The 22,281-nt window shown below is 50.1% G+C and overlaps 2 protein-coding genes across 2 annotated transcripts; one reads left to right on the forward strand and one right to left on the reverse strand.

The window, feature by feature from the left end:
* Nucleotides 1–1,315: 1,315 nt before the first annotated feature.
* Nucleotides 1,316–2,701, forward strand: LOC123412284. The gene has a single exon (XM_045105235.1). The coding sequence runs from the start codon at nt 1,456–1,458 to the stop codon at nt 2,479–2,481; it is 1,026 nt and encodes a 341-aa protein (XP_044961170.1). The 5' UTR covers nt 1,316–1,455; the 3' UTR covers nt 2,482–2,701.
* A 17,979-nt stretch (nt 2,702–20,680) lies between these two features.
* Nucleotides 20,681–21,940, reverse strand: LOC123409736 (deSI-like protein At4g17486). The gene has a single exon (XM_045102597.1). The coding sequence runs from the start codon at nt 21,598–21,600 to the stop codon at nt 20,860–20,862; it is 741 nt and encodes a 246-aa protein (XP_044958532.1). The 5' UTR covers nt 21,601–21,940; the 3' UTR covers nt 20,681–20,859.
* Between the last annotated feature and the right edge of the window lie 341 nt (nt 21,941–22,281).

A 22,281-nucleotide genomic window follows, 5' to 3' on the forward strand; every position in this document is an offset into this window, starting at 1 on the left:
GTCCTCATCCAAACCTCAATCGATCATGTTGATGCCTGCATGTATCCCTCTAAGCCCGACACACCTTGCAATCTCCCACGACGCCTTTGTCCTCCCCCATGTCGTCTCCGCATGCACCACGGGCTTCTTCATCCCCTCTGTTTTCTCCGCTTGTCATCGTCTCAAATCACAAGGTTGAGAGGTCTATTTGTGATGTCGTGCGATAGCAAGGCGGTAGAAGATACTTCCTCTGTTTCAAAATAATTGTCTTAATTTTATACTAGCTCTCGGTATAAAGTTAGGAAAATTCTTACCTCCCGCCGGTTGATCCGAGCAATCTATCCACCGCTTCCTCGGCCATTGATCTTGTTTCAACCGACAGCCCAAATCGTATCCGCGCGCCAACGGAGCAGAGACCGTTTCCTGAAAGTGGAGCATTGTTTCAGGAAACGGTTCTGAAGCTGGGCACGCTCGCGCTCGCTGCAAGGAGGCGGCGGCTACCGGATCTGGGAGGGCGACGACGCGGCCGCTCGCCCCCGACGTCGGCCGCTCCCGCCGCAGTCCCTCCACCACGACGCCGGCCGGCCCTTCCCTACCCCCACCGCCCGCGACGCCAGCCGCTCGCCTCCGACGCTAGCGGCCCAACGCACACTGCTGCCAGCCGCTCCCGCCGGCAGCCCCTTCGCCCCGCCGGCCGCCCCGCCCCGCCGCCAAGAGCTCGCCGGCCGCCCCGCCGCCTAGAGCTCGCCGGCCGCCCCGCCGCCAAGAGCTCGCCGGCCGCCCCGCCGCCAAGAGTTCCCTGCTCGCTAGGTAGTGGTTCTGCAACTTGACATTTGTTGCAAAAAATTCCTGAAACATGACCTTTGTTGCAAAAAATTCTCCCGCAAAAACGAAGAAAAAAATCCTGCAACAAGCAAATTGTTTCTGAAACTCGACCGTTGTTTCAGGAATTAACAGATCCAAAGTTTATTTATTGCAACAAAGCGAAAGTTTTCGCAACTCGAGCGTCGTTTCAGAACCATGCGGCGGGGATGCAGGGCGTTAGATCGCCATCCGACGGATAGCTAGGTGACGGATAATTTTTAGAAATCATCCGGCGGATGCGTAGCGTTCCTCATAAAGTTATACTAAGTTTGAGACACTTGTTTTGAGACCGAGGGAGAACTATTACTATTTTTTTTTAAGAAAACGAAGATACCATTACTTAGCGGAAAACAATACGAAATCCGGGTGATTTAGAAAGTCTGAAATTTAAAAGGAAAAACACGACACGATAGAGTACCGTAAGGGCCACAGCGACCCAAAATGAAGAAGAAGAAATGGAAGCAAATCCCGTCAACCTTCGCAGGCACCCTTTCCCATCAGGTCGCCGCCACGTGCTCACTGGCGCAACAACTCCCGGCTCCACCTCCGGCCGGGTCGCCCACTCAAAACCCAACCCCACCACCGTCCCCGCGTCCAGCGCGCTCTTACCAGATGCCACTCTCCTGCTTCGCCAGCGGCCGGGCCGACTCCTCCGCCGCCAAGGCCTCGTCGGCGACGTCCGTCTACTGGACGCACCTCGGCGCGATCAACCTGTCGTGGTCCCGCGCCGCGCTGGGCCTCGTCCTGACCGTCGACATAGCCGGCCTCGCCGGCGCCGCCGCGCCCGCGCGGTTCGTGCTCCTGCCGCTGCTCCCGTGGCGGCGGCAGGGGTCCAAGCGCTTCTCCGGCGCGTCCGGCCACTCCGTCGCCTTCTCGTGGGACCTCTCGCACGCCCGCCTCGCGCCGCGCCGGCCCGAGCCGCTGTCCGGGTACTTCGTGCTCGTGTCGATCGACGGCGAGCTCGCCCTGGCCGCTGGCGACCTCCAGTCGTCGTTGCCTTCGCCGGCGGCGTCCGCTGGACTTCTCCTCTCGCGCCGCGAGAACGCCTTCCCGCCCGGATGCGGCGGCGCGTACACGACCACCGTGGCCGTCGCGGGGGAGGAGCACGAGGTGTCCGTGGCCGTGGAGGAGGCGGCCATGTGGGTGGCCGTGGACGGCAAGCGGGCCCTCCAGGTCCGCCGCCTACCATGGAAGTTCCGTGGTAGCGAGACGCTCGACCTCCCGCACGGCGGCCGGTCCGCCCGCGTCACGTGGGACCTCCACGGCTGGCTCTTTGCCCCGGATGCCGCCGCCGTCTTCGTCCTCCGGTTCGACACCGACATGGCGAACCCCGTGGAAGACAACCACATGGATGAAGACGTCGGCATGCACGCGCTGAGGCAGAACTCTTTCCGGAGCCGCCACGCCGAGAGCAGCGGCGAGAGCGAGATGAGGGGATCGTGGAGGCGCGGCCCGTTCAGGTCGGGCTCGGACTCGTCCCCGACGGTGTCTGTGGCGTCGACGTCCGCGGCGTCGTCGTCGGCCGGGAGCGTGGCGACCGTGACCGAGTGGGTCACGGCGGAGGAGGCCGAGCTGCGGGACGGCGGCGGCGGGTTCTCTCTGATAATCTACCTCTGGAAGAAGCGGAGGCCGCGGTGATGCCTTCACGGCGTTCGTGCCTTGGCTCCGTTGCAGTTGCATTGGATTGCACGCACGAACTCATGTCTCGTGCATGCTGAATTGTTGATGTGATTTCTGGTTTTTGCCGCCATAGATGACATCTTTTTTTTAGTGCAATCTTGGTTAGCTCGTGGTTGTTGACCGCCTAGCAATCGCCATGGATGAGAACTTCTGGAATGCAATCTTGCTGACTTCGTCATTTATTTATTTTTGAAGTGAAGTTCAAAGATTTCTCTCATCTATCAATTAAAAAAATAATTGTTCGGTTAGTTAACATAAAAGCAGATGAACATAATCCACATCTACAACGGGACCTCTTATACCCTGTCGGACCCCTAATACCCTGTCTCAAACGCAATCGGTCTAGACGGATGCTCTAAATGATCCTCAAACGCTCGGTTGACCCTCATAGCCTGGATATGGGACGGATATGGGAAAGCCCGGACACATCCGCCTGACAAGTCCATCCCATCATCGACCCCACCTGCACGTGAGTTTGGCACATCATAGAGCCCACTAAATACCTCAATCCGAAACCCTGGACATCCGGCAGTTGAGTCTCCATTCACTCCACTTACAATCCCCCACACTCCGATCCGATGGCCGACGATGAAAGCAGCTCCGACGGATCGAACATCAATATGGAGGAGGTGACCCTCCGCATCGTGTGCTGCGTCGGACGCTGGAGGACCAAGGCGGCCCCGGCGGCGGTGGATCTGCACCCTCCAGGCCCGTCGCCCGCCGAGGGAGCGCCGGCGACGTCGCAGGCCCTTCTCACGAGGCATGCAGCCACAGCCGCTCCCGCTTTAGATCAAGTACGCCGCCCACCTCCACCATCTTCTACTCTGAAAGGGGTGCCCGGCTACCGCTGGGTCCTCGTGCCCGCGTCGGGGACGGGGCGCACGAGGATGCCGGAGTTTGCGGCGCGTGCAGCCCGACGCGAGCGGCAACGGGCGAGGGAGAGGGGGGAGGCGCTGGCCGCACGACGTTCGACTTCGAGCGTGTTGGTCGACACCGAGGACGTGCTCCTCGCGGGCATCCTGCGTGGCTCGCTCACTATGGCGGAGATGGATGTGTGCCGCCTTCGGCGCAAGAATGTTGACGCGCTCCGAGTGGCCGTCCAGTTATCGGAGCGCGAGGCAACGAAAGAGGCGGCAACAAAGGCAAAAGCGGTTAGCCACGCAAAGGAGCAGGACTGCCTGCTCTGTAGGTTGTCCGGCATGTGGTGCAGGTCCGACGAGGACAACAACGACACCTCCACCTTCGGCTTCGATGGCGGCAACGACAACGATGCTTCACCACACGCCGACGCCTACACGGAGGAGGGGCACAACCGCGTGGACGACCGAGAGGGAAAAGGGGGCGGCGAGGAAATGGTGATTTCCTCCGTCCTTCGCCCTTGTGTTTATATTTTATCCATGTTTAAATTAGTTTGCACTATCCGCCTTTGAACTATGGCGAACTATGCTTATTTTGTTTGACGATGAAATGGCTCTGACAAAATGTGTGTGATGATTGACTTTTATGTAGCGTTGCATGTGTTGTATGGTTATTATGGTTCGGATATGAGGAACACGAGTTTGAAAAACATTATTTAAGACGTGTCCGTGAGTATCTACGGACGCGTTCGCGAGTATTTGAAGGACCGGATTTGTAGGTCGTGTTGTAGATGCTCTTAGCCTCACCATCAACACTGAGTTCTAAGCAAGCGTTATTATCATTCCTTCTCCATTGACAAACGACTCCAATTTCATAATAGACGATGGTCGACTCAACCCATGTTATAAAAGGCGCGTGGAGTAAGATGAAGGTCCGTTCCAATCACTTTACGACGAAAACAACACAACTCTAGAACTATATAAGACCAACGTCACGTAAGATCGTCCAACAGATTATCTGATGCTCATTGTCATCCCCCACAACAACAAACAACTCGTGAAAAATCCATAAACACTCTGAAAAAATCGGAACAGACTAGATCAACCATTATCACGACCCTGACAGGGACATCATCGTTGTCACAGAAGCCCCAACACAAGCACAGCCGCGGTCGCTGAAAGTTCGTCATTTATTCATGTATATACCATGTGAATTGCTACAGCAAAGTCCCATTGTTAATCCACGAGGAGGCAGTCAGATCCAAGACGAAGGGTTGTTCCTTTCGCCGAAGTGAAGGTCACCCCGCAAAAACAAAAAAAAAGTGAAGGTCACCCCGCAAAAAAAAGGGAAGGTCACCCCGCAAAAACAAAAAAAAAGTGAAGGTTAAAGATTTGTCTCATCCATTAATTAAGAAAACAAATGTTTCGTTAGTTAACATAAAAGCAGATGAAGATAATCCACACAAACAGTTTATGGAAGCCTCATCGAGGTAGCACGTCACACCATCTACAAGAGGACCTCTTATACCCCGTCGGACCCCTAATACCCTGTCTCAAACGCAATCGGTTCGAACGAACGTTGTAAAACGATCCTCAAACGCTCGGCTGACCCTCGTATTGAGTGTGAATATGGGACGGATATGGGAAAACCCGGACACGTCCAGCTGACAGGCCCATCCCACCATTGACCCCACCTGCACGTCAGTTTGGCACATCCTGGACCCCACTAAATACCCCAATCCAAAACCCTAGACATCCGGCAGCTGAGTCTCCATTCACTCCACTTACAATCCCCCACACTCCGATCTGATGGCCGATGATGGAAGCACCTTCGACGAATCAAACATCGATGTGGAGGAGGTGACCCTCCCCATCGCATTGCGTCGGTCGCTGCAGGACCAAGGTGGCCCCGATGGCGGTGGATCTGCATCCTCTGGGCCCGTCTCACACCAACGGAGCGCCGACAACGTCGCAGGCCCTTCTCACGACCCACGCAGCCACAACCGCTCCCGCTTTAGGTTAGGTACGCCGCCCACCTCCACCATCTCCTGCTCCGGAAGCGGTGCCCGGCTACCGTTGGGTCCTCGTGCCCGCGTCGGGGACAGGGCGCACGAGGACGCTGGATTCGTGGCGCGTGCAGCCTGACGCGAGCGGCAACGGGCGAGAGAAAGGGGGGGGGGGCTGGCCGCACGGCGTTCGACCTCGAGCGTGTCGGTCGACCCCGAGGACGCGCTCCTCGCGAGCGTCCTACGTGGCTCGCTGACTATGGCGGAGACGGATGTGTGTCGCCTTCGCCGCAAGAATGCTGACTGATACGTCTCCATCGTATCTACTTTTCCAAACTCTTTTGCCCTTGTTTTGGACTCTAATTTGCATGATTTGAATGGAGCTAACCTGGACTGACGTTGTTTTCAGCAGAATTGCCTTCGTGTTATTTTTGTGCAGAAATCAAAGTTCTCCAAACGTCCTGAAACTTTACGGGGAACATTTTTGGAAAATATGAAAAATATCTGCGTCAAGTTCCACCTCAGGGGGTGGGGCGGTGGGCCACAAGCCCTGGCTCCGCCACCACCCCCTGGTGGCGGTGGGCAGGCTTGTGGGGCCCACATGGCTCTGCCGCCCCCAACCTCAGGTCTATAAGTTCACTTTCATCCCAGAAAAAATAAAAAGAGAAGTTTTCGTCGCGTTTGCGATACGGAGGCGCCGCCACAACCTGTTCTTCATCTAGAGGGCAGATCTGGAGTCCGTCTTGGGCTCCGGAGGGGGGAAATCGTCGCCATCGTCATCATCAACCTTGTTCCCTCTCCAACTCCATTAAGCTCTTCGTCGTTCATGAGTAATCTATTCGTAGGTTCGCTGGGCGAGGATGAGTAGGATGAGATCTATCATGTAATCGAGTTAGTTTAGATGGGGATTGATCCCTAGTATCCACTATGTTCTGAGATTGATGTTGCTACTACTTTGCCATGCTTAATGCTTGTCACTAGGGCCCGAGTGCCATGATTTCAGATCTGAAATTATTATGTTGTCACCAATATATGTATGTTTTAGATCCGATCTTGCAAGTTGTAGTTACCTACTATGTGTTATGATCCGGCAACCCCGGAGTGACAATAACCGGAACCACTCCCGGTGATGACCATAGTTTGAGGAGTTCATGTGTTCATCAAGTGCTAATGCGTTGGTCCGGTTCTTTATTAAAAGGAGAACCTTAATATCCCGTAGTTTCCTTTTGGACCCCGTTGCCACGGGAGGGATGGACAATAGATGTCATGCAAGTTCTTTTCCCTAAGCACGTATGACGACACACGAAATGCATGCCAACATCACATTGACGAACGGGAGCTAGCCACATATCTCTCCGTGTTATAACTGTTGCATGATGAATATCATCCAAATAAATCACCGACCCATTGCCTACGAGTTTGTGCTACTGTTGCTGCTGTTGTCCTACTGTTGCTGCTGCTGTTACTACTGTTGCTGCTGCTGTTACTTGTCTTGCTCTGCTGCTACTGTTGCTACTACTGTCGCTTGCTAATGTTGCTACTTGCTACTGCTGTCACTACTGCTGTTCCTTGCCACTGCTATTATTCGTTACACTGCTGCTACCTGCTACAATCTTGATCGCTGGTCGTTGACGGGAACTGACAATTTCCGTCCACGAGGCAACTTGGCGCCATTGATACAATCGTTAGAAATAGTCTGCCGTGTCAACAGATCGTTTCTGACACCGTTGTTATCATACTACTTTGCTGTTACTACTTTGCTTGCAGATACTAATCTTTCAGGTGCGGTTGAATCAGACAAATTCAGGTGCTAATACTCGAGAGTATTCTCTCACCTCCTGTCTGGTGAATCAACAAATTTGGATCGAATACTCTACCCTCGAAAACTGTTGCGAACCCACGCGCTGGTGGGCAGTCAACAACCTTCTTCTAGTTTTGATTGCCGGAGAGTGCTAGCAGCATTATTCTGGTGCCGTTACAGGGGGAAAACAGTTGACATCACTGACGCGCTTCGAGTGGCCATCCAGTTATCGGAGTGCCAGGCAACGAAAGAGGCGATATCAAAGGCAAAAGCGGTCAGCCACGCGAAGGAGCAGGACTGCCTGCTCTGTACGTTGTCCGGCATGTGGTGCAGCTCCGACGAGGACGACAACGACACCTCCACCTACGGCTTCGATGATGACGACAGCAACGATGCTCCACCGCACGCTGATGCCTACACGGAGGAGGGGCACAACCGCGTGGACGACCGAAAAGGGAAAGGGGGCGGCGAGGAAATGGTGATTTCCTTCGTCCTTCGCCTTTGTGTTTATATTTTATGTATGTTTAAATTAGTTTGCACTGTCCGTCGTCTATGACGAACTATGCTTATTTTGTTCGACCATGAAATGGCTCTCATCAAATATGTGTGATGATCGACTCTTATGTAGCGTTGCATGTGTTGTATAGTAATTATGGTTTGGATATGAGAAACGCGAGTATGAAAAACATTATTTAAGACGTGTGCGGTGAGTATCCGCGAACGCGTCCGGACATGTCCGCGAGAGTTTGAGAGACCGAATTTGTAGGTCGTAGTTGTAGATGCTCTTAGCCTCACCATCAACACTTATTTTTGAGCAAGAGATTATCATTCCTTCTTCATTAACAAACGACTTCGATTTTACAATAGACGATCGTCGACTCAATCCACGTCATAAATGGCACGTGGAGTAAGATGAAGGTCCGTCCCAATCACTTTACGACGAAAACAACACAACTCTAAAACTATATAAGACCAACGTCACAGGAGATCGCCCAACAAACCATCTGATGCCCATCATCATCCCCGCCGCCGCGTCCTCGACTTCACAACAACAAACAACTCGTGAAAAATCCATGAACACTCCAAAAAAGCCCGAACAGACTACATCAACCATTATCACGACCCTAACATCGTCCACACACATCATAGTTGCCAAAAAAAGCCCCGACACCTGCACCGCCGCGGTCGCCGAAAGTTCATCATTTATTCATGTATATACCGCGTGAATTGCTACAGCGAAGTCCCATTGTCAATCCACGAGGAGCCGGTCAGATCCAAGACGAGGGGCTGTTCCCTTCGCTCTCTTCCACCAACACAAGCGTGATCAACTTGGGTGTCATCACTCATCACTCATCAGGCCGCAAGTACGTGTACGTGTAGCTACAAACAGAAGCTTTTGGGGTCTCAGTCGCCGGCCTCCCGGGGAAGCTTTAGCTGGTAACCGTGTGAATCGGGAGGATTTTCCCCGTCTTCGCCTCGGCAGGGCCCGATCGATGGGATTTTGAAGCGAACTCTAGGCGAGCCAGTGAGCGCGACGTGGATGGGGAGTGACGCCGGCTGAAAACACGTCTGTGTGTGTACTACTTGTGGTCTGACCTTTTGGCGTTTGACCCGACCGCGCAGAGTGAACGCACGATGCATTGGGCACCACTTTTCTGATCCTGGGACTATATACAAGACACTAGTGGCAGCAGCCACCAGTCAGTGTGGTGTCGATGTCGCTGACCAGGTCCTTGTCGAAAATAAAAACATTGCGGTTTTCTCTTGAGGGGTTATAAAACAGATTGCAGATTTTTTTTGCGACAAATAAAAAATTGCAGCTGACTGACCGGGTCTCGTTCAAATGGAAGGAGGCTGCTGGGCCCTGCCTCGCGTCTCGTTTCTATTCCTTGCCCGATGACCCACACTAAGACACTGTTTTTTAAAAAGTCCTAAAAAAAATTTAGTCTCAACTAAAAAGTCTCTAGTCCATATCCGTTTATTTTCAGGGACTAAGATCAGTAAATGACATGCAAAAAGACTGTATTATCCCTGGCCATATTATTAAATAACACTTGTTCATAAGCAAAGACTAGTTAAATGTTCGTGCTTTGCCACGGATAAGAAAAAATAATGGTGGCATCATTTCTAGTGAGGCGAAACTCAAATGAATTTGAATATTACACTTCTGAAATTTCAGCATAAGAAAGTAAAAAAGGACATGAATAAACGAACTTTAACTGAGGCACTACAGCTGCAAGGATACACAATCATGACAATTTTCAGAAGTCCACCATCGCTCAAATGTTTTTCTTTGCCACTATTTCTTTACTTTTATAGTTTCTGCCATGTCCTGGTCTAGCTTCTAATACGTCCTTTTCTGAACAAACAAAGAAAAGAAGCAAAAGCAAAAACAAGGAAAACATTACCAGGTCTGATACACAAAATAGACTGGTGGTATACAATCAACGGCCTACACCGCCCCCAGTGCCCTGGGACACGGCCTTCCCACGCCCTCTGATGCCTCCGTCAACGGGAGCTGCGCCCGGGGCGATGAATGGACGCCTGTGAGCACCACCGAGGCTCAAAGACCGGGTCAGGCCTCCTCCCTGGGAAACAGACCGCCCACGACCAGGCCCAGTCGGAGAAGAACCATGAACGGCCGTCTCGTCAAGGAGGAGTTGCTGGTACGAGCCCAACTCGGGGAAGTCGTCGATGTTGCTGTTGAGATCCAAAAAACCAATTCCCCTCCCCAGATTTCCGCCGGCGGATGAGCCCTGAGATGCAGGTTAATGCGAGGGGAACTGAGAGAGCCACTACGCCTCGTCGTCTTCATCGGTGGCCATGGGGGCGGCGGTTGCTCAGGGCACTGGCGGCGGGGGAGGGGAGAAGCGAGTGCCTGGGAGGGAGGGAGGAGCGAGCGAGCAAGCGCGTGGATAAGGTGCGGTGCGGGGGCACGGTGGGAAAAAGTCCCAAAAAGTCCCTCCCAAAGGGACTTCTTCATTTAGTCTCAAATACCCATTTTTAGTCCCTAAAAGCCCCTCATGTTTCTTTCACATGGGACTAAAAGGGATTTTTTAGTCCCTATAGCAAAAAGTCCCTGTAAAGAAACACCCCTAAGCGAGACGGTAGCAGTTCTCGCTAAAGCTTTTTCCTCCGGTCTCGTTTCTATATCTTGCACGATGAGTCGCATTGAGCGAGATGGTAGCAGTTTTATGAAGCAGCTAGTTAGGAAGCACTACTTCAGCAGCCTTCCAACGATCGTTCTCACACGTGGTTATTTGGACGATCTCAGCTGCCGTTACGTGTCGCGTTATAAATGTTTTTTTTTATTTTTGCTTCTTTCTTTTTTGCATGTGGTTTTTGTCTTTTTAAATTGGTTTTTGTGGTAGTTTTTTATCGGTCTTTCTTATCTTTTCGATGAAAACAATATTTCAAAAAACAATTGGGTGAAAAAACGCGTATATTTTTTTCGAGAAGCACGGCCGTACCTCTTGGAAACGAAAAAATTACGTCAGCACCTGACTTCGATCACATCGATCCCACTTAAATAGTACGGTGGTTCCTATGAACGAGGAAAGAAGAAATAAAACAACAAAAGACTTCGTCTTCACGTTTCATTATCTTCAAGTGATTATCTTCACGCACCACCAATGACTTCGACCATCGTCAATGTCTTCGGACATTTTTAGGGGTCTTCTTTGACGGTTAAACCGAATCATCAGGGACTTCTATTTGTGTTAACCTGTAAACTCTCACAAACACATTAGTTCCTCAACCACGTTTGTCTTGAATACTTGAAAACCAACAAAGGGGTGGCACTAGATGCACTTGCAGTGAACAATTTCTGAAATCATGAACACCTTTTGAAATTTTGAGTGCTTTCCGAAAGCACGAATGGTTTTTGAAATTTCCGAGCAATTTTCAAAAGATGAACATTTTTAAAATATGAAAAAAACGAAAACCAAAAAAGAAAAGAAAAGAAAAGAACAAATAAAGAAGAACGAAGAAACAGTAAAAGAAAGGAAAAAAACCAAGAAAAACCAACAAAGAAATAAGAAAACATTTTAAAGAAACAAAAAACCAGTAGGGAACCTTCTAGCAGTGTCACATCCCTAACCCTTAAGCAAGTTAGTCTTGTGCTCATGTCTTCTTTGCATTTGCATCTAAGATTTTCCAACAAGATCAAGAAAGTGGCAAAGGAAAAACTCAAAACCCTAGCCACTACTTCAAATAAAGAAAATCTCAAACTAGTTAAAATCAATGAACCCAAAATGGCCTCAAGAAATGTTTAAACTTTTTGATAAATCATGAAAGTAAATGAGCATTGGAGAAAACTATTTTCTTGACACTTTAAGCATTTTATTTTAATGCAAAAGCCACTGGTTTCAAATTTTAAATTTGAAATCAGAAACTATAAATTTTCAAAAATGTTGAAAATTTTGGAAATGGTTGGGAATATTATAACAAATATTCAGGTGTGTTTAAAATATTTTTTTCAACCTTTTTGGAGCTGAAATAAATAGCAAATCAATGTCAGAAATTAACACATAAATAAAACAGAAGGAAATGAAAAAGAGCTTACCTGTCGCCTAGCCTGGCCCGGCCCATCTCCCTGAGTCGTCCCCTCCCTCGCGCCAGTAGGAGCAGGAGGTGGCCGCCGCCTCCTCCGGCGCGGCCACGCACCTGTGCGCCTGCCTGGCCGCCGCCTCGTGCTGGCAAGGCGAGGGATAAGCTCCACGAGGCTTCACCTATCCGTTCCCAGCGTCGGCTCTCTCCCTCCTCCCGGATCTCTTCCTCCTACCTGCTGCCGCCATTGGAGCCGAGCAAAGCTCGAGCTGCCCGTGCCCCTAGCCATAGGATCCCCTCTCAGAGCACGCCGTTAGCTCCGCCTCGTCGGTCTGGTCCTCCCTGCAGAAGCCGAAGCCACCCCGAGCCCTGCAACGCCCGCGGCGCCATCGTCTTCCACCTCCGGCCGCCGGACCTCTCCCGTCGATTCGTCGCCCCCAGGCCTTCCCCGAGCCGTCTAAGCCCTGCTCTGCACTCCCCGTGAGCATGCGGTCATTTCCCCTAAGTTTTCCCTGTCGATTCCCTCCTCTAGCTCTAGTTTCACCGGAGCCCGACGAGGACCGCCGCTGCCGCTCGTCGTCGGTAGCCCTCCGATGATCAGCTCGTCCTTCCGAGGGCACCAGCAGCTTCAGGACGACGCGTAGATGCTGTAGGAGCTAAGAACCGAGCGTAGTTCCCTCTGAATCAAAGACCCCGATGACGCCCGAGCCTTGGCCGCCGCCAAGCTCGTCGCCGGCGTCATCTCCGGCCAAATCAGCCCCGGCTAAGTGCAGAAATGGAGCTGCGGGAGATGTGCAGTTCTTCTGGTGCTCTCCGCGCAGCATTTGGCCTCCTGTGCGCCGTTTCCGAGCCCCTCCGCCGTGCTGGTGGTCGCCGGAGGCTCCCCGCCGGCGAGGACGACCTCGCCGCCGGTGGATCTTGGTTGGCCTGAGCCACTGACTGGTGGGGCCAGCCTCTCGCAAGTTTAAAACTAATAAAAATAAATCAAATAAGTTAATCAGTCACTGACATGTGGGTCCAGCAAGGTTAATCAGTTAATTAAGTTTAAACTTAATCTAAAATTGACCAGAGAGACTGACCATTGGGTCCCACTGGTCAGGTTTGACTTTCAACGGCCAGATGGACCTGCTGATGTCATGCTGATGCAATAAAAGTATTTCCAGTATAGAAATAATTTCAGGAAATTGCTAAAACTTGTAAAAATCATAGAAATTAACCTGTAACTCCAATGAAAATAATTTATATATGAAAAAGTATCAGAAAAATTCAAGGATTCTGATTATGCTATTTTCAACCATGTTTGAAAAAGTTACAGAACCCTAACATGTAGAATAAGGAATAATTCAACTCTTATAATTACTTTATAATTGGAATTTGGAAAATATTCAAATTTCATTATGAATGCCATGATCACACACTGTCCTAATTACAAATCAGTACCATAACATGACATTTCATGCATGCTAACATCAAGTTGATCTGAGCATCAGGTCGAATCAATTAAAACGATATCCGAGAATACCCCGTTTGAATTGATATTCGAATGTGATTCAAATCAACTCTAAACCTAATACATGTTGATTATAATAACTTATCACCTTGCATTCTCATGCCATGCTCATGCATCATTTTGATTGCATATGATTGTTATTGAATGTTGCCATTTATTTCGGTAGGCTCCGCACCCTCGGATCCCACCGAATATCCGTCTGACGGATATCGTTCCTCCTTTGAGCAACAAGGCAAGCAACCCTTTTGATCATCCCGATAATTCCCATGTTCTTGCTCCTGCACTTATTTATTGCATTAGGATCAAATGCTTCAACTGCTTTTGCCACGTTAGTTGAACCCACTTCTTTTGCATGACCTAACCTTGTCACAGTAAATAGCCGAACCTTGCAACCTAGCATACCTGGTAGTTGCTTGAGCTATGATGTGCCTTATCCTGCTATGCATGCTATGCTTAGAGTTGTGTATGGTCTGTCATCTGGGAGATGAACAGAATTATGGAATGTGTTCGGTGAGCAAAGGTTGTGTGTTGAACTTGATTTGGTAAAGGTACTGGTGAAAGGCTGTGTAGGAGTACATGGCAGGTTGTTTCATTGGAACCGTCCTTAGGAACTGAGTTCCGTGTATGTAACCCAAGACTAGATACTACCACATGTTGGGCCCTGAAATATGACCCCGCTCGGCCTATTAATCGCTTAGTACTCGGTCCAGGAGTTGCAAGTAGTTTCTGGTGTTTATAGTAATGCTGGAGGCCGTGCATGGTGCTGACCTGGGAGGTGGACCGTGATGCGGTAGGCAGTGGCACGGTGTACCAAGTGGCACCCAGATGGTGGGCTTGGGAACCCTGCGCACATCGTTTGAGGCCGTGGCGGAAACCTCGGCCGGACTTCCGTACGGGTTACTCTCAGATAGGCGATAAACCTGGACTAGGTACTAGTGTGGTTAACGGTCGTGGCCGACTCCCTCGCTGGGCTTCCGCTTGAAGGTTGCCGAGGTGCATGACGTGCACATGGCGATAAGTGGCGAGAGCGTGTGTGACGAAGTACACCACTGCAGGGTTATGATCTATTCGAATAGCCGCGTCCGCGGATATGGACTACTTGGAGACATATGTTGTTCATAGATAACTTCAATGGCTACTCATAAAATTGCCAAGATAAGCGTGAGTGTCGTGGACGGCATTTCCGTAGGGAGACGGAATGATTCCATGATAGTGTATTGTTGTGGTGTTAGTGGACTCGTGTGCGAGAAATCAAGTTGTCAAAATTATTTAAAAATGCAAGTTGTCTAGCCACTAGTCAAATGCTGGCTTTCCGCATGAAACCCCACAATACCTTTTGATACCTTGCATGAGTAGTTAGTTATCCTAAAGTCTTGCTGAGTACCTTCGTACTCATGTTTGTTTAATAAATGTTGCAGAGGTTGCTAATGACCCTAATGGAGGGTTCTTCGTAGACATCGACGACGACGAGTAGCTGGTGTCCCAGCTACGATCTGGCCCTACGTTGGATCTGTAGTATAGTCAGGCCATGTGCCTTCTAGTTGTCCTGTCTGTACTCAGACAGTTTAAACTCTTCCGCTGGCTTGTAATTGAATGACTGCTATTATGGGTCGTGAGACCCTTAATGTGTAATATTATGTGTGTGGCTCTTCCGAGCCTCTTAAATAAAGGTTGTATGTTTGTGGTTATGTTGTGATGCCATCGATGTATCTATACATATCGGTATGCCATGCGTACGTGTGTCGTACTTGATATGTATGGGGTTCGATTACTTAGTCGTGAACTTTAGTAGCACTCCTTACAAGCCTTTGTGATCCAACGAGCCTTGGTAGTTCGCTACTGCTCCGGACACATTGGTTGACCGGCATGTGTCCTTCTTAGCTGCTGTGTCTGTCCCCTTTGGGGAAATGTCACGCGATGTAATGAAGTCCTTGTAGCTTGCTACGACTCGTCTACATTCGCTGATGACCGACACCTGCTTTGTTGGGTCATGTATGCCTGTCCTTGTGCGGTACTGCCACTTTGGTTTATGACTAGACTTGTCGATCCGGATTCTTTGACATTGGATTGCTAGCGACACCTTCGCATACGTGAGTCAAAAGACGCAAACGGTCCCGGCTAAGGTAAGGCTGCAGCCGTGAAGTTAACCGTGCGTGAGACCACAAAGGGATGCGATGTGTTACAGGCTGGATTCCTATGGCTTAGGATCGGGGTCCCGACAAGCAGGTTCCCAAAACCGTTGGTTAGCGGTTGTTAATTGGGCCCGCCCATTTCTAGCGCTGCAGGGCAGTCCATCCGTGGCAAAGAGCGATAAAAAAAAGTTCCCTCCTTTGCCTAAAAACAAAAAAGGGAAAATCCCCTCCTAATTCGTGCATTCTACGCCAGGTAAGCGCAACGGCGCTCACGTGATGCACAAGTGGGTCGGCCCAGCAAGGAACCAAGCACTGCTCGCTCCCCATCACTTGGTTTTCATGGTTGACGGCTCGATAAGTGACCTGTTGAACTCTAGCAAGTTGGATCATTGGCTTTTAAAATTATAAATATGGAAAAAAAATTATACAACTTTAAAAAAAATCAAGAATGATACAAAATCACAGTTTGTTAAAATGTGAAAAAATGTTCAAAATATTGAAACATGTTTACTATATGGAAAAATTAATGTATTAAAAATTCACGAATTATAAAGAATATAAAAATGAAAATAGTTCTCAAATTTGAGAAACAGTTCTAAATTTTGAAAATATTTTAATCATTTGGAAATGTTTGAAAGTGTTCATCAAAGTCAAAAAAGATTGTGAATTTCAAAAAATTCACAAAGGGTGGATTTTTCATGATTTTAAGCAAAGTTCACTAAGTTGATTTTCTTTCCTGAATTTCAAAAACAAAATCGCATTTGAAAAAAAAAGGAAAGCAAATAAAACAGAAAAATTGGTCCACAAATACTACAAAAGAAAACAAAACAACTCGAAGCTTCAAAAATCTAAGATGAGATTGTTCATTGCGTGCTTAGATGCAGCAGCCCATATGGATAGAGGGTGCCACATGAAAAAAAATAGTAAACAGCGCTTAAGGCATCAAATAGGATCTGGCTCCTCGAGAGGTGTCCTAAACATACCGAATACTATGGACTTTTGCCAACAAAAACTAGAGAACATGTCATAGGCGGCTCATCAACCCATTAGGCTTGTCCCTATCATATTTTATCAACTGAGCCCTAGATTTTGTAAAGGAAAATTTCCAACGATACGAAATATTGTCATTAACTTCAATCATGTCCTTAAAGAGCTAAAAAAACTCAAATCTTCAGTATGAGTCGAAGCAACATTGTTGTTGTTGCTCCATTGCCAGAGCATGTTAACATTGTATCATGTGGTCAGCGAAGTCCTTGTGCTAAGGTCTAGCTGAACAAATGCCCCAAAGAATAAGCTGCTATTATACAAGCCTTGCATAGATTAGAAATCCGAAACCACAACCATCTTTTGAACAAAACTTTTAGCATTAGCAACAACGACGAAGAAAATACAGCTACATCAGAGATGGAGCAAGAACAACCAGAGAGCGACACATCCGGTCAGGGAGACACCCAAGTGGAGAAACAAGGCCACAACTTCATTGTTGCCGCAAAAAGATGAGGGAACATATCCTGCTTTATCCTTCTGTTGTCTACACCGTTAGCTACCCGCAACCCCACCACCGCAAAAGAGTATGAGTAGCATGATCATTACGTCGACACTAACACGAAAACACGCAAAGTGCCCTCAAGACATGAGAGACCTTGAGATTACATAGACATCCTCCCAGATTCAACACTGATAGCCAAGTGAACCACTGCTTCGATGGGGGGTTTGGAGGTAAGTAATCCAGCACTGCTATATCCATCGTTGAAGCTGAAGGTACGGACAATCACACATCTAGACTAATGGACACACGCGGGCCTAAGATTTGAAATATCTGTATTCAAAATCAAAGGCTAACTATTTTTTTACAACCTATTTAAAGCCTTGTGTTTTCTGCGTGTGGAATTCATAATATCACCATATTGTCTTATTTTCTAAAGTATATAAACAATAAAACCGAACAGAAATATCATAACTTCGTAGATCATGACCTTTAATTGTTCATATATAGAAGTACTAATTGTTTTACGTAGCAAAGCCCATCTAACAATACAAGAAATATAAGAGCACTCTTATATTTACGTACGGAGGAAGTATTACTTGACAACTATAAAAGAAATTATTATCTAAAAAGGTGTATTAGTTCGAAATAGAAAATAATGTTAAATTAGTTAGTGATCATGTTGGTGTTCAATGAGGCTCCCATGGCCAGTTTGACAACAAGAGAAGGTGATTGCTAAGACTTGTGGCTGCACTCAGCCGTTGAGGAGTGCCGATTGCCGACTATGGACACGCTAATCGCTGCAAGCATGGCCGCCAAGTTCTGGTGTAAACTTGGGAAGCATGTGGGTGTTTGTGCGATCGATTAGGATTGCGTATGAAATCTAATCAAGGGGTTCACGCAGAACTTTTCACCTCTTCAGCATTTAAAATTCTCATTTAAACATTTGCTATTATCATCAGAATTTGCAATGACGACCATTCTGTCTGGGCTCGTACCCTAGGTTATGCAGTGGTCGTCGCGCCCTCCTATTCATCGAGGCATGACGCTCGCCCAAATGGCTTGATGTGGGCTGCATGCTTCAGTGACATCTATTTTCGGGATAAATTGACAGCATGCCTTCTTGAGGTGGCCATGGTCATCCTACGACTCACTTGAAAATGAATTTTATATAGGGTTTTTTTGCATGATAATAAATATCTCATTTATATCATAAGAATCATAATACAAGTCACATACATATCGACATGATAAACTCAAAAAATAGCAGAACGTTAGCCTTTGCACATAGGACCACTGTTCAAGAATTCATCTGATTAATCAGTTAATGGACCAGTTAATCGCTATTCATCGGATGGCCGATTCGAATAGCATCTATTCACCGCGTTTACTTATCGGACCGATTAAATGGCTTGTCGGGCCGATTAAATGGCATGTTAGACCGATTAATAAGTTGTCAGGCCGATTAGTCTTAGTTGGCCTACAAACTCGTGGGCCAAAAAGGCCAATTCTTTTGGCAGGTAACCTCTCCCATCCTCCTCTAGCTCCTCAATAGTAGGATTTGATCACACAGTACCCTATTTATGGTATATCTCATAGCTGAGAAGGTGAGCGTAGGGTAAAAACTAGAATATGTTCATAGGTTCCTATTTAATCTACCGATTAATGGCCGATCGATTAATCTAATTAATAGGACGATTCACCGATTAATCGCTACTCCCAAGCCGTCCGAGGAGCTACAATGCATAGGACCAATAGTCAAGAAGTAAAAATATAAATAAGATCGAGGAATCCTCTGAGTTTGACATCAACGACAATCACCAGCCATCATGGAAGCCTCTGAAGAAAAAAAATGACGAATCACCTTCATACCCGAGATCGACGCAGCTCCATCGCGGATATGCAGTTTCACGAACCTCCAAGGTGGCTTGCCAATAAAGATGAAGTCGTTACCGTTAAACGAATCAGACCGGGGCAACACTTCGGACACACCATTAAACTTCAGATCTGACACCACGGCACGACAAAAACGTCGAAGGAGAAAAACATACCTGCCTGTCACGAACCACAAACCCAACACACGATCCACCATCTTTCAGGTACCGTCGATGCATGCCACAATCTGCATCCGTTCCTTGAGTACCTTCCGAGCTCCACGCCGACACCAGAGCAAACGTTGTTTCAACGGTGGAGCCCGACGACACAAGTACATCAGAAAGATGTTGGCGCCACCGCATCATCCCTACTTGAACAGACTGGTTTTCAAGTCCAACCACAACAAGGACCGCCTCGTCGAGGAGGGATCCAGGAAAAATAATATTCGACGCCACCATCCACACCGCCAAAGCCGAACAGTCCAAACTCTAAGCTGCTAAAGCCTAAAATGAACCACACGCATCCGCCCCTCCCCCCCCCCTTCCACCGACGATCGAGATCACCGACGGAGAGGAGCCGCCGGAGGACGGTGGCGGCCCTCTGGTGTTGCCAACGCTAGATGATCACTTGCACGTACCGCGTCACAGGCGTGGTGAAGGTGAACAATCTTCAGATCATTCAAGAAAAAAAAATTAGTCCGTGCCATATAAAAAAAAAGCCCGAGCCAAGTACAGTATAGTCGGGCGCACGTCGGTGGCGCTCGGCAACCTCCGGGGACCGGAGAGGGCGCGCGCTCGGCCGGCCGTGCCAGCCAGCCACGAATTATTCGCCCGCCCGCCCGCCGCGCGCAGGCGGAGGAACCAGCTGTGTGCACCAGCGCAGCCGGTGCGTGGGTGCAGGTGCAAGCGCAACAACCCGACCCGCCGGGAGAAAAAAAAAGAGGAAAGGCCCTATGCCATGGGGGGCACGTCGCGTGGACGAATGATTTCCGCCGCACCCAGCCCCAATGAATTCATTCATTGATGCGATTCCCGCGGCCGGCAAGGGGACAAGCCGTGGAAAAGGCACCGCGTACTAGTGGAGTACCACGCCCATACCCCTATCTCGCCCATCGCAGCCCTCGACCCGACGACGACCTACTAGAGGGGCACAGCACAGCGAGCGTACGTACTTCTCTCCTGTAGTAGGCTGTAGCCGATCCATCGAAAGGCGCGTCACATTCCGTGCACCCAACCCAGCCAAGGACCGATCCACAATGGCCCGCGCATCCTCATCGGACGGGTCAAGGTCGATGTGGCGCACACCGGCGTCCTCCACAAATGAAAATGAGAGCCCTCCTCCTCCCGTCGGCGCCCAGTTTTGACCCCACGCCGCCGCCGCCGGTCGCCGGTCAAGGGCGAGGCGAGCAGGACACGCAACCGGCGAGGTCCCCAAGAGTTGTGTCGAAGCGAGCTCGCCTTTCATGCGACAAGTCACGTTAAAATTATCGTCCCCCCGCATTTCCAGATAGGCCGGACGCAATCATGCAAGAAACAACAGCACGAGGACTAATCTAATCGTGCCCCATGACAGGTGCAGTGCACAGGCAGGCACCGGGAATTCTCTGCACTGCATCAGCAAAAGCGTATCGGTCGATCAGTGCTTGGCTTTGGAGCTTTTATCTAGTTGATTGAATCCAAGAAAGACTCCAGCTAGTAGAGTAAGTACAATGGTTGTTTACTCTAAAAGAACGGGCGAAAGGAGGGACGAATATATTCCTACTGGACGGTTCGCCGGATAGAATTGGATCCATGCCACACACCAAAGAATTGCATGATAGACGTCGTTAACCACAACGTAAATGTGATCGGAATTAATCATTAATTAATGGCGATTTGGCAGCAGACGGTGACACGGCCAGCCAGGTGTATCTATAGATACGAGTAGTAATAAAGCCGGAGAATTCGGAAATTAATAGCCTAATGAACTGCAGTTACTACTGGTACTATCATGGTGACAGTGCAGCACTCGCAGAGCACAAATCTTAATCTCGGGTACTACTATGCACAGAATTCAGGTAACTGTCGAAGGAGGAAAAAAAAGGAAGGTGTGAGCTGTAAACGAAAAGGAGTAATGGCGCCGTTACATGGAGGCCAACGGCGTCGGTGTCGGCGTCGTCAACGTCTGCGGCGTCGGCGGCGTCGGGGGCGGGGTCTGCAGCGGGCGGGGCGTCACGTTCTTGCCGCCGCCGCCGACGGAGAGGGAGCGGAAGAAGGTCCTGGGCCGCGGCGGCGCGGCGGGCTGGCGGGCGGAGCGGCTCTTGACGGGGGGCAGCTGGTCCCCCTTGCGGCGCACCTGGTTGGTGCTGGGGATGACGCAGGTGAAGACGACCCCGATCTTGGCGAGGCGGTTGACCCAGCGCGGGATGCGGGCGCGGGCGACGAGGCGGCGGCAGGCGGCGTCGCAGAAGTGGTTGCAGTTGCGGGAGACGAGGTTGTATGCGTCGCCGGGGAAGTCGGCGGCGAGGTCGGCCATGAGGGCGCGCACGTCGGCGCGGGTCAGCTCCGTGGTGCCCACCAGCACCGCCTCCCGGAACGCGTAGCCGGGGCACCGCCGCGGGGACACCTCGAAGATGCCGCTCCCGGCGCCCTCGTGCGCGCCGTACGCGTACTCCACCCCGTGGACCTGCACGCCCGAGTGGTACACGCCGAGCCCCAGCCACCGCGCGTACCCGTTGGCGGGGGTCACGTCGTACACGTTGAGGAACACCGGGGACGACGACGGCGCGGCCTGCCTCGCAGCGGGCCGGGGCGTCGAGGTGGACGCGGAGGAGCCGGCCGAGGAGGAGGTGGAGGACGAGGACGAGGAGGCGGCGGCCGCCATTCCCCCGGCCCGCGTGCGTTTCTCCCTCGCGTCGCGTCGCTTCGGCCGAGAGAGAGAGAGAGAGGGAGAGGGAGAGGGAGAGAGGGAGACGCAGACACCCCCGCACGGCAGACGGCACCGTGGTCGCCGCGCGGCGTTGCGGGCGCTGCGAGTAGGTTTTTATGTGGGTTTCTTTAGCAGCTTGTCGCGCGGCTGTGTCTGAGCATGATCGCTTTTTCGTGGCATCGCATTGGGGGGCTCTGGCTTTGGCTTTGGCAGGCTGGCGTGTCCATGATTCAGCGCCGCAATAGAGGATGCGAGCCGCCAAGATTCGTGCTGGGTTTTACTTACCCGTCAGCGAATTTTTCTTATAGGTGAAGTCTTGTGCTGGTCACTGCCATTGGTTTAATTTTCGAATGCATGAGTGTTTGAACATCGGTCGCCACCATGCACCATCAACTCTCATTTCCTGCCCATTCAAAAAGAAGGAACACTCTCAACGCCGGTCTGGCCCGACCAAATGATGGTTTCGACCAGACTTTGCAATTCCCATTCTGTAATCAGCATGAGTACGATGACAGCCACGTCGTCTATTTCCACCAAAGATTCTGGACACCGGCAATCACCTCCATTCTCTTCTTGCCCGCTCATTTGGTTTCCATGCGTTAGGGCCTAGTACTGTCAGATGTGCGGTCCTCCTGG

Source organism: Hordeum vulgare, chromosome 7H (assembly GCF_904849725.1).
Source record: "Hordeum vulgare subsp. vulgare chromosome 7H, MorexV3_pseudomolecules_assembly, whole genome shotgun sequence".
In the NCBI taxonomy this organism is placed as follows: domain Eukaryota; kingdom Viridiplantae; phylum Streptophyta; class Magnoliopsida; order Poales; family Poaceae; genus Hordeum; species Hordeum vulgare.

Excerpts from the sequence above, each read along its gene's own strand:
- LOC123412284 (XM_045105235.1), top strand. The coding sequence starts at position 1,456 with ATGCCACTCTCCTGCTTCGCCAGCGGCCGGGCCGACTCCTCCGCCGCC.
- LOC123409736 (XM_045102597.1), bottom strand. The coding sequence starts at position 21,600 with ATGGCGGCCGCCGCCTCCTCGTCCTCGTCCTCCACCTCCTCCTCGGCC.